General features: G+C 44.6%; 2 protein-coding genes across 14 annotated transcripts in view; one reads left to right on the top strand and one right to left on the bottom strand.

Moving 5' to 3' along the window:
• Nucleotides 1-709: 709 nt before the first annotated feature.
• SETD6 (SET domain containing 6, protein lysine methyltransferase) lies at nt 710-7,226 on the top strand. 7 transcript variants are annotated; one of them, XM_045891016.3, is made up of 10 exons: nt 723-843; nt 1,064-1,159; nt 1,231-1,375; nt 1,478-1,619; nt 1,749-1,943; nt 2,074-2,194; nt 3,282-3,504; nt 3,666-3,808; nt 5,635-5,711; nt 6,728-7,226. In XM_045891016.3, the coding sequence occupies exons 1-10, from the start codon at nt 730-732 to the stop codon at nt 6,870-6,872; spliced, it is 1,401 nt and encodes a 466-aa protein (XP_045746972.2). In that variant the 5' UTR covers nt 723-729; the 3' UTR covers nt 6,873-7,226. The 7 variants fall into 7 exon arrangements, with proteins under 7 accessions (XP_064436711.1, XP_045746972.2, XP_045746975.2 ...); XM_045891019.3 differs by lacking the exon at nt 6,728-7,226 and having other exon boundaries at nt 726-843; nt 5,635-5,766; XM_064580640.1 differs by lacking the exons at nt 5,635-5,711; nt 6,728-7,226 and adding an exon at nt 3,986-4,453 and having other exon boundaries at nt 733-843; nt 1,064-1,135.
• Nucleotides 5,767-11,750, bottom strand: part of CNOT1 (CCR4-NOT transcription complex subunit 1) — a 108,426-nt gene continuing 102,442 nt past the window's right edge. For 6 of the 7 annotated variants that reach the window (XM_045891008.3, XM_045891011.3, XM_045891010.3 and 3 more), the window contains exons 44-49: nt 11,180-11,353; nt 10,235-10,384; nt 9,052-9,232; nt 7,226-7,358; nt 6,269-6,403; nt 5,767-6,122 (exon numbers count right to left, since the gene is read on the bottom strand). In XM_045891008.3, coding sequence (XP_045746964.1) covers nt 6,044-6,122; nt 6,269-6,403; nt 7,226-7,358; nt 9,052-9,232; nt 10,235-10,384; nt 11,180-11,353 — 852 coding nt within the window. In that variant the 3' untranslated portion in view covers nt 5,767-6,043. The remainder of the gene's footprint in view (nt 6,123-6,268; nt 6,404-7,225; nt 7,359-9,051; nt 9,233-10,234; nt 10,385-11,179; nt 11,354-11,750) is intronic. The other variant, XM_064580638.1, reaches the window with a different exon arrangement.

Raw genomic sequence — 11,750 nt, 5'->3', positions numbered from 1 at the left:
TTTGCCCTAAGAAGCCAAGCTAGGAGCTGGCTTTGGCATTGCAGGACTTCAAAACCCTGCTTCATTTTCTTAACAGCATGCTACTTTGCTATGTTTAACCACCATTTCTGACTCATTCACTCAATAAACACACATAGAGTACCTGCTATATGTCAACTAATAAAGCACGTAAATAAAAATAAAACCCACCATGTGCTATGCGAATGATGAAAAACAGGGATGTACTAGCGAGTGCGGGCAGAGGGGGGTTATTCCAGTTCTGGGAACCGTCCCATGCCCCTCGGAAACACAACCTGCCCCACGGCACTCCGAAACGCACGCGCGCGCACACCTCTGAGCAATAAAATGGTCCGATTACGCTGGCTAATGAGGGGTCGCGATCACGAAGGCAGGCTGCCCGCCCACCTGGGTGCGCTCACAGCCGGTCAGCCGGGAGGCCCGCGCGTTGGTATCCAGAACCTGAATTTTGTTCTTCACCTGGACTTCTACTCCGAAATGTCTCAGCCCTTGGGGACCAAAGGGGAGAGAGTTGAACCTTGCTCAGAACCAGGCTCGAGGCGGTACAGAGGTACGTCTCCCTGGCCCCGACCGCCCGTGTTCTAAACCCAGCTGGGGACCCCCGGGCTCCAGAAGAACGTTCTCAGGAGGAGTGATCTGACCAGGTGCAAACCCCGACTCGTTCTCCGCGTGGACCCCGGGACGCACGTCACGTGGCGCCGGGGCGGGGATATGAGCCCCGCCCCCGGCAGGCCTTTCCCGGGACGCCGGAAGCGCCGGCGCCGAGCTCCTGAGCCGCGGGGCCGCGCGGCCTCGGCAATGGCGACCCAGGCGAAGCGCCGGCGGGTAAGTCGCGGGGGACGGGAGCGGGGTCCGTCCGTTTCCTCCCCCCTACCCCGCCCGCACGGCGGTCCCGCGCCTCTCCTCCCTCGCTTGCGCGGGTCCCTGGCCGCCCTCCGCGTCCCCTCCCCCGCCCAGAGCCCTTCCTCCGCGCGCACCTCCGTCTCCTCCCGCGTCCCGCGCGTTCTCCGGGGCGGGCTCTCTCCGCGGCGCTCGCTCCTTCCAGGTGGCTGGGCCCGTGGGCGGTGGCGACGCGGACCCGGACCCGGTGGCCGGTTTCCTGAGCTGGTGCGGGCAGGTGGGGCTGGAGCTGAGTCCCAAGGTGAGGAGGCGGGGGGGCGGGCGGGCGCGGCGGGGGCGCAGGCCCGCTCTGACCGGCCGCTCCCCCGCCAGGTGGCGGTGAGCCGGCAGGGCACGGTGGCCGGCTACGGCATGGTGGCCCGGGAGAGCGTGCAGCCCGGGGAGCTGCTGTTCGCCGTGCCGCGGGCCGCGCTCCTGTCGCAGCACACCTGCTCCATCGGCGGCCTGCTGGAGCGAGGTGGGTGCGCCGGCGGGGATGGGGCGGGGAGGTGGGCCGCGCAGCGGCGCCGGGGTTTTCCCCGCCGTCCCGCCGTGTCTCTCACTTCCGTGTCTCCTTCAGAGCGAGGCGCGCTGCAGAGCCAGTCGGGCTGGGTGCCGCTGCTGCTGGCGCTGCTGCACGAGCTGCAGGCCCCGGCCTCGCCCTGGAGCCCCTACTTTGCGCTCTGGCCGGAGCTGGGCCGCTTGGAGCACCCCATGTTCTGGTGAGAGCCCTAGCAGGGGTGGGAGCACCAGCACCGGAGCCTGGTCGAAGCGTCTGGCCCGGCGACCGGGTTCCCAGGCACTAGCCCGATGGGGTGTGTGAAGGGAACCCGGGTGGGGTGTCACTGCAGGCCCGAGGAGGAGCGCCGGCGACTGCTGCAGGGCACAGGCGTACCGGAGGCCGTGGAGAAGGACTTGGCCAACATCCGCAGCGAGTACTATTCCATCGTGTTACCCTTCATGGAAGCCCACCCGGACCTCTTCAGCCCCAGGGTTCGCTCCCTGGAACTCTACCGCCAGCTCGTGGCTCTCGTGATGGCCTACAGGTCAGTGAGCAGAACCTTGAAGGACTTTGTTCTTTCGAACTCTATTGAGGGATGAGAGGGGAAAGAACAGTGAACCACACCCCAGTCTCTGACCCTACACTGGGCTTTAGCAAAGTTCTCTCTGTGGCAGCTTTCAGGAACCACTGGAGGAAGAGGAGGATGAGAAGGAGCCAAACTCCCCTTTGATGGTGCCTGCTGCAGACATACTAAACCACTTAGCCAATCATAATGCCAATCTAGAATACTCTCCAGTGAGTGGATCCCTCTCAGTTATTGTTCTTATGTGCACGGACGATCAGGCATTTGATTCAAACCAGTGCCTGTCATTTATGCTGGCCTGGTAGTTGGGCTAAGTGGGCTCCATTCTCCTCATGGTAAAAAAGCAGAGGTGAAGTCAGCTTTTCTTGTTATGTTCAGTTTGCATATTCCACTCAAATAGTTTGAACACAAAACCTCAATACCCACAAAGTAAGTTGTGGTTATTTCTCTGCTAAGCTACTGTCGACATTTATTTGGTGCCAGAGGTTGGCTATACGGTCACTACTTTTTGGGAAGAAGGGGGAGGAAAGGGGATGGTCATAGGTCAGATCTAAGATGATACCAGGGTTCTATCAATTCCATTTGCTAGGTGGAAAGTTGCAAGAAAAGATCAAGTTAATGGAATTAGGGAATGGCTATTTTTTAATCCTGGCCTGCATCTGCCGTTCCTACTTAGGGTTTAATTATTCATTTCTAAACGCTAGCAGCTTTTTAAGTACTAAGGATGACTGAGCAGAGGTTCACGTAATCAATGAGGCTGAACTTGACCTTTGTCTCACCTTTCATCCTACTGTACAGGCGTATTACACTTCAGATACTGTGCTTTTTACAAATAGGTTTGTGGCAACCCTGTGCTGAGCAAGTGTATCAGTGCCATTTTTCCAACACCACTTGCTTTATTATGTCTGTGTGTCTTATTTTGGGAAGAATTAAAATTGCAAGAATTGCAGTATTTCAAACGTTTCTATTACTGTATTTGTTTTGGTGATCTGATCAGTAATTACAACTCACAGAAAGCTCAGATGGTGGTTAGCACCATTTAGCAAAAAAAAGCTGTTTTCTAAGATAAGTACATTTTTATAGACACTGGGACTTTTTTTTTTTTTTTAACAGTATTTGCTTTTTTGTGTGTGGTGGTGTGGATCTAAACCTACACACAATCTCTGAGGTATGGCTATATAGGATCTTAATAGGATCTAAAAGTAAAATGTTCGTAGGTATATCCTCAGTCCCATTGCTGAACTGTACCCACTGGAAAGCTCTTCCTAAGAGGGAATTAATCTTCATGGGGCTGGCCAGGCATTTGTTGGGCCTGGTCCCAGCTTCTTCCTTCCACCCCAGAATTGTCTTCGGATGGTGGCCACTCAGCCCATTCCTAAAGGCCATGAAATTTTCAACACTTACGGGCAAATGGCTAATTGGCAGCTGATTCATATGTATGGTTTTGTTGAACCATATCCTGACAACACGGATGACACAGCTGACATTCAGATGGTGACAGTTCGTGAAGCAGCATTACAGGGTGAGTGTCTGATCCAATCTTGGACACCAGTGGACATGTCTCTATCCCCACCCCAGGTGCTCTTAAATAGCAGTTGCCCCGTTTTCTGGAGCCCGGGTAGTAGACTAAGAAGAAAGGAACCGCTGGGTATATGCAGACTTTGACACTATTACTATCTACAGGAACAAAAGCTGAAGCTGAAAGGCTCCTACTGTATGAACGCTGGGATTTCTTATGCAAACTGGAGATGGTTGGGGAAGAGGGAGCCTTTGTGATTGGGCGTGAGGAGGTACTGACTGAAGAGGAACTGACCAGCACACTCAAGGTAAAGGGCTGAGAATGGCCCAAGTATTTAGAACTAGATAAAGCCAAATGAGAAAGGAAACCTGGGATGGAGGGAGAGCACACTTAAATGCTGCCAAGATAGGCTTCTCTAAATTCAGAAATTCATAATTAAAGGGCAATTAAATTCCTAATTGAAAGGCCCAATGATTGCTTCTAGGTCCTATGCATGCCTGCTGAGGAGTTCAGAGAGTTTAAAGAGAAGGATGGATGGGGAGATAATAAAAGGGAAGAGGACAGCTTGACAATCACAAATATCCCCAATCTCAAAGCATCATGGAAACAGCTTCTTCGGGACAGTGTTTTGTTGACCCTGCAAACCTATGCCACAGACTTAAAATCTGAACAAGATTTACTCAGTAACAAGGAGGTCTACACCAAACTCAGCTGGAGGGAGCAGCAGGCCCTGCAGGTTCGCTATGGTCAGAAGATGATCTTACATCAGTTGTTGGAACTGACAAGTTAGCAGGTTCCGTGTTGCGTGAAGGAACATCGATAAGAACTTTAATATCATCAGAGGTGGTGTGCTAGGGTTAACTCAAAGGTGAGGGTGAACTGTTTAAAGACTGGGCACAGCAGACTTGGAAACTGCTGGCGGTTTACTAAGACCAATAAATCTTAAAACTGCTTTGTTGTTTGAACCAGAGTTAGCAGAAATGTGATAGTATTAAGGTCTTCGTTGGAGTCTAGCATTTAATAACATGGACTCTGAAAGGAGACCTGGGTCTATTTTGAGCAAGCTTTTTTCCAAGACTTAGTTTCCTGTTCGAGGGTTTGACGAGCTCTGGTCCTGGCACTCAGCAGTCTGAAGTTTGCTCTAGGTGGCACAAAACTCACCCTTAAGGGAAGAAACCCTAAGACACCAATGACATTCAAACCTTACTTGTTAAAATTTCTATTTAATCTTGAACCTTTTTGTCCTCTGTGGCCATAAAACTTGACAATCATTAAAGGTAAGGTGTATTTTAAGTGGCATAAATTTTAAGTATATCAAAATACCATGAAGAGAAAGGGTAAGAAATAGGTTTTGTAATTCTTTAACCAAAGAAACCTGCTCCAGTGATTTTTCTATTGTTGAAACATGCCAGATTAGCGGGAAAGATCAATCATTCAGCAAGAAGTGATGTTTCCCAATGGCCCCAGGCTCTGTGAGACTGGGTTGTCCACTTTTCCTCCTCACCACCAGCACTGGCTGCTGCTACTGAGAAAGGCACAGTGGACTCACGTGTGTGTCATGACTTTAATGTAGACTACAGTATGCATACACATACAAGTAAGGGAACTAGAGCCCAGGACTAGAAAGGCTACAAAATACAACACATGGACCAATACATTTACAAAACATTCAAAATCCTTACAAAAGGGGCTGTATTGGTCCTTTTGACTTTGTTGTTCAAAATAGCCTACATGGCTATTCACTGGGATGATGGGGAAGGGCAATTCATACAGTATTAGTCCCCTTTCCCACAATTTGTAAGTATGAGGAGAGAGCTAGGGGCACTTTTAGGCATGGTCTGGTTTCCCTTTATAAAAAGAGCTGACTGCATCTCGGGGCCTAAGGGGGTAGTTCTCCAGTAGAAATGAGAAAATGATGCTCTCCCAGCAGTCAGCTTTAGATTAGGGGAAGAGGCAAAACAAAAATCCATGGGATCTCAATTGTGAGCTCTTCCCATGTTCCCTAAGCATACCAAATAGTAGCACATACACACATTTAACAACTTTATGATTTTCAGGGTCCCCTGTTCACATTAAAAAAATAAGTTACACAATATTTAAACTGGCTTTTTTTGCTATTCTTTGGGACACCAGGAATGTCAGAAGACATGGAGCTATGTTATATCCCCAGACAAGTGCATGGCATCAACAGCCTTTCCGTTACAAGCTGGGTAGGTACCAAATTTATCTACTTGCCTTGGACACATTTTGCACAAACCCAAGAAGTTGCAGACAAAGGTTTTATCTTTCATATATTTACACAAGTTCAAAATGATATTCACAGCATCTTCTAAATTTTGGCCAAGTCAAAAAAAATGCATTTAAACTTTGGAACGTGCCCACATACACAGGAAGCTGACCCAAACAGTAATTGGGGCAGGTACCCGAGAACCAAAGGGCTGGGAAAGTCAGGAAGAGCTGAAAGGATTCTTCAGCCAGTTTATAAACCTGGTGCAGTGGGACCTCCAGGCTGACACATTTTACAGCAGAGATGCAGTTCCATCTAACTGGCACCTGTCCCTTCCATTACTTGCTGAGCCTGCTTCTGTCCCATGCAGCACTGTGCAACCGACTGGAATAACCTGAAGAACAGAGACAGTCACAAGTTTGTGAGAAAAATTTCAGACCTGGCAGTACCTTGGGTCACATTAGCTTTGGCTATCATTACCTTCTTAATCACCCATATGTTTCTCATTCTTAGACAATTAAAAAATTACTTTGAACTCACTTTTCAATTTCTGGGGCACAGTGTACAAACTCGTGGTTCCAGAACTTAAACGCTGGATTTTTAATCAGTTCAATGAAGGTAATAAGAAGACCCCAAGGATGTGGCCTATTTACAATCAACCGTTCCAAGAGAACCCTGAAGGGGAAAAAAGGTTCGTTAATGCATAGAAAAATCTACGAATTTATGACCACTTCTCCTTTACCTTTTTTCCTTGATTACTAAACTACATGCAAAAGTTACCAGCTTTACTAAGGACAGTTGGGTTAACGTCTACACAGACACACACACACACACACACACCATGGTTAATGCAGGTGGTTTCTGAAATTAAAAAACCTGGGTTTGAATCCTGCCTCTTCCCGTTAGCCTAGAAGACTGAGTTAAGGTAAAGTAAGGATGACAGTGTCAGATTTAAAGTCTGGCCCACTTTTTAAAATGTGTGAATCTCTCTCTCACCAGAATCTACCCATTGCCCAATCTCCAATGCTATATAGACAGTCTAAGCAATCTGCAACATATTACATCAAAAAAGGAAAGAAAAAAAAAAAACCCCACAAGTATCATCTTGTTATTTCTCCTTCAAACTTCTCAATCTAGAAGATAAAGAAAAGCCCAAGCTCTTTACCATGGCTTTTAATAGGCCTGTGTGGATTCAGGACTCTGGATAAAAAATGTCATCACCACCACCACCTGAGAGAAACTGTTGACTTTCAATCAAAACGCTGGTACCTTTTGTTAAAAACAAGTTGTAATTCTCTACTTGTCATTTTGTGTCCATCAGACTAAATTGCTAGGGCAGGAACAATGTCCATTTTGCTCACAACTACATCCTATTTAACACATGTAAAAGATGTCTTAAATGGACATGTCGAAGATACTCCATGAACACTGAAAAAAAAATTCATAATAAAGGGGAAGAGGCACCACTTAGAATTATCTAAAAAACTTCTCCCTTACCTTGTAATCTGTTCTTGGATAGCTTCAGTGTTGGCTTCTGCAAAAAGGTACAGCATGGTACAGCTGAAGTAGTGAGTGTGGCTATTTGGGTACCGCAGCTGATTTGCAATGGCATTCAGAAAGAGATACCGACCTAGAAATTGAGAAAGCGCAGTTTACTGCAGACATGCTTCATGTGAAAGGCCAACGTAAAAAGACAAATCATTCTAAGAGGCTAGAGACTCCGTATCCTTTAGTTTCAACCAGTGGCTCTTGGGTCCCCAGTGTTTCCATTTCTGGTGTGTGTGTGTGTGTGTGTTGGGGGGGGAGGGGGAGGGGGGTATTTTCCACTTTTTAAAAAAATATTTAAAAACAGACCCAATGCATGTAAGCATTTTTCAGAAAAAAAAGTATCATTTTTAATTTCAGATTCTTTAATGTCACTTAATAGGAGAGAGCTGGATTCTTCTGCACTGTGTTCAATGTGTTCCACTATTATGTTTCATGTAGCCCCTGGAAAACTCCACTGTACAGTCATGACAACATGAGTGCAAACACACACACAGTCATTACTGTGAAAGTAGTTTTGACCTCACAGCTCTTCTGAAAAGGTCTTGGGGACATCCCCCGGGCTTCCAGTCCACACTCTGAGAACTGCTAGTTGAGACTGTATTTGAATAAATACCTACAGTAACTAGGTCTAGTTGTCTGCCTCTGCTTGATATTACTCATGTTTGTAAGGCTACTCTCCCCCGCCTTTTTTTTTTGTTGGGTTCTGGATGTAATGGTATTCAGTCTTGTTAAATCTTGACTTTACACTGTCTCAAATCCCTTCTACAAATAGACAAGTGTATGTATATCAAGATTAACTATCCTCTCAAGAATTGTTAGCAAAGTTAAAAGGCATCCTTTTTAAAGTTGGTGTGTGTTAAGGGCACCTGGGTGGCTCAGATGGTAAGGCACGGTCCAACTCTTGAGTTCAAGCCCCCTATTGGGCTCGAGCCTACTTTTTAAAAAGCCTTTTTTTTTTTTTTAAATAAAGTACTTGTGTGTTAAAATAAGCAAGACTATGTAGTTGGTTAGTACCTACTGGGGTCTAAGAATGAATATAGAAGACCAAAAGAAATGTGATTCGACCAGGTAAGACGCAACCTATAGGAAGAATTACACTGTCAACTTTCTGCAAAGCAGGTTAAGTAAAGTCCTATCCATTAATTTTTACATACCTAATATTTAACAAGTTGCCTGACAAATGCTGGGGGAAAGGCAGGCTAACAAAACACTGTAAGATAAGCTTATTTTTAAAGAGCGGCTAGTAAAAGGAACATGTTTATTTTCACACTAAAAAAAATACTATAATCATATACACTGCAATACTAGTAATGTGGTAAGGATTCTGGGTCTGTCTTTCCATTTTTCCAAAAGTTTTGCATTAAGCAGATACTATACAATTAAAGATAAAATAGCCAGCAGAGAAAGACAAATAGCATAGGATTTCACTCCTATGTGAAATTTAAGAAAACAAGCAAAGGAAAAAAATCAGAGTCAAAGCAAGAAACAGACTTTTAATTACAGGGAACAGTCTGATGGTTACCGGGGGTGGGGGTGGATTAAATAGGTGATGGAAATCAAGGAGTGTGACCACCGGGTGATGTATGGAACTGCTGAATTACTGTATTGTACACATGAAACTGATGTTAACACTGTGATAACTGGGATTAAAATAAAAATTAAAAAACAAAATAGAGCCATAAACATACTGATAAAGTAACTGTCTATTGTGGCTTAAAATATTTTTATGATCAAACTGTGGTGCAGAAAACTTAGAATTGGCTGGCTTTACTCACCTTCAGTGTCCAAGTCCACAGCCAGGTTCTGGAAGATGTCCATGTGAGCCGAGTGGGTGATCGTGCTCATTGATGGCGTGCTACCCTTGTTGTGGATGTGTGCAATGGCCTGAGTCCCTACATAGAGCACCAGTGCATTGATGAGCTGGAGGTTATAACGATTGCCAGGCTCATTGGATACCTAAATGAACAAAACAAAGCTGCTTATTTTCACAGAGGATTCAGTATTTCTAAGCCCATTTTATGCCTTCACAGAAAAGCTGAAACTGCTCTCAACACTTGTGATTTAAATTTTAGCAATCTGCTTTACTTTGTGATTTGCTGAACAAATACACAGCAGCCTAAGGGTGGTTGGGTCAGTAACAGAAACATGATTTCCCTTTGGAAGCCAAAGCTTTAACAGGTACCAGGAAAAAAGTAAAGTTTGTGAAATCAGACTCTGCATTATCTCAACTATATAAAAATATTTGGAAGGGCACCTGGCTGGTTCAGTCGGTGGAGTGTGGGACTCTTGATAATGGGGTTGTGAGTTTGAGCCCCACACTGGGTATGGAGATTAATGAAATCTTAGGAAAAAATATTTGGAGAGGGGAAAAAGTAGTTCTCTGGTGTGGAAAGACTGGAAAGATAACACGACTTCAAGTCCTCTTCTGTACAGCAAACTAAACCAGAATCCATTTAGAACAATCTTGGGAGGACTGACAGGGACCGATTATCAGTATTATTCTTACAGAAAATGAGCCTATTCCCTGGTTACCTCTTTCAAGGCAATAGCTTTGTGTCAGTGAGAAGATGAACTAGTAAAATGCATAATCCAGTTAATGTCATCCAACCATTAAACACTATGTTTTAAAATTTTTAAATCCAGTTGAAAACACTAACTCCCAGGGGTGCCTGATTGGCTTAGTCAGTTAAGTGTCTACCTTCAGCTCGGGTCATGATCCCAGGATCCTGGGATCGAGTCCCCCATTGGGATCCCCGCTCAGCTGGGAGTCTGCTTCTCCCTCTCCCTTTGTCCCTCCCCCCTGCTCATGCTCTTTCTCTCTCTCTCTCTCTCAAATAAATAAAATCTTTAAAAAGAAAAAAGAAAACACTAATTCCCAAATAGGCCACCCACAGGACTATGCATACCAAATGCTTTCTATGAAAGACACAGCTAAAAGTTTAAATCAAACCAGTTAACCTGTAGGTTGCTTCGCAAATCAGACAGAAAAGTGACCGGTGATCGAGTTTTAAGATAGGAATCCAAATCCTTTTTGAACTGAGGTGGCATCACTCCAGTAAAATTGGTAAGAATCCGGGGTGCAATGTTAATTTCACTCAACATATCCACCTGCCACAGACAGATACAATAATCAAAACCAGAAGTATATGTAGAAGTTAACAGCAAATTCTTTCTCTCTACCTTAAAAAGTGGTAGATTCTTTTCCAAAAACTGCACACTGTAAATGTCTTGATGAGAGCTGCCACTTTTTATTAATCTTTAAAGAATCTTATCTCCAAAATGATAGGAATCTCTCATTCTGTAATAAATTATCTAAGAAAAATTATCTTTCTAAATTAAGGCAGGATAGGTACCTTTTGTGAAGAGGTCTAATGTATACCACTGAATTTCAAAAAAAGAGTACAGAGGAGATTCTGCACACCAAGAGCTCTAGTCTTTGAAAAGATGCCCCAGCAGAACAGAATATCATAGCTGCTACTTAAAAAAAAAAAGGGGGGGGGGATGTGAAATAAAGAGTACAAAATACGTAAAAATTAGAGTAGCCACATCAGGGCTATACACATAAAAAACACCTTTGAAATAGTATTACAAAGATCTGTTCTACAACTCTGTGCCATCAGGGCCATCCTGCAAATAACTGGTTCAACACCTCAATTGAGGTTTTGTAAAAATAAATTTACTATCAAGATTAACTGAAAACAGCAGCTAGGCAAATACTGTGAACTAATATTCAGCAGGCTTAATAACATGATCTCCCCCCGCAAAAGAGCATCCTCACCTAACAACTTGTGTGTGTGCGTGTGCACGTGCCGGGTAGAGACGGGTTAAATAGGTCTACCATTAGAGAAAGGATTCAAATACTAAGACATAACTTTCTTTTCCTTGAACTGTTTGGAACTTTACCTTCAGATTAGGAGTGAATGGGTCTGGGAGCCTCATATTTCTTGGGAAGGCACTCAGGATGAGATTTCTTAGCTGAATACAATTAGGTGGGATCACATCACAGAATCCGTAATGGTAATCACAAAGGAACTCAGGGAAATCATGCAAAAGAACCAGCAGCACTCTCAAAGTGCCCTGTTTTTAAAAAACGAGAAAAACATTGGCTGTTTTCCACACAAAATTAGGAAATGAGAGTAACTTTTATACTATTATGAATGTAACTTAAGTAAAACTTAAGTTACAAATTACAGGTTTTTTACCAAAATATTTACATCTGGAAATCACCAAAAACTAGCTTTGGGGAGTTTATACCTTAAATGTGTATGCTGTAAGAGGCTGGCAAATATTAACTAATTAATTAAAAGACATAAGGTTCTGATTTCAGAAGCTGGAAAAAACAGCTTATGAAAACCAAGAAAGTAAAAGAGCCAAAATCAATTACATGTTTTAAAAAGTACTGAAGGAGGGCAAATCAAAGCTGATTCTTTGAAAAGATTAAAATCCAGGCCTAGATGGCTTTACTGGCAAGATC

This window comes from Mirounga angustirostris, unplaced genomic scaffold, assembly GCF_029215605.1.
Source record: "Mirounga angustirostris isolate CCGP_5_RB_7025 unplaced genomic scaffold, mMirAng1.0.hap1 SCAF_16, whole genome shotgun sequence".
In the NCBI taxonomy this organism is placed as follows: Eukaryota; Metazoa; Chordata; class Mammalia; order Carnivora; family Phocidae; genus Mirounga; species Mirounga angustirostris.
This window is presented reverse-complemented; position numbering and strand designations above follow the sequence as displayed.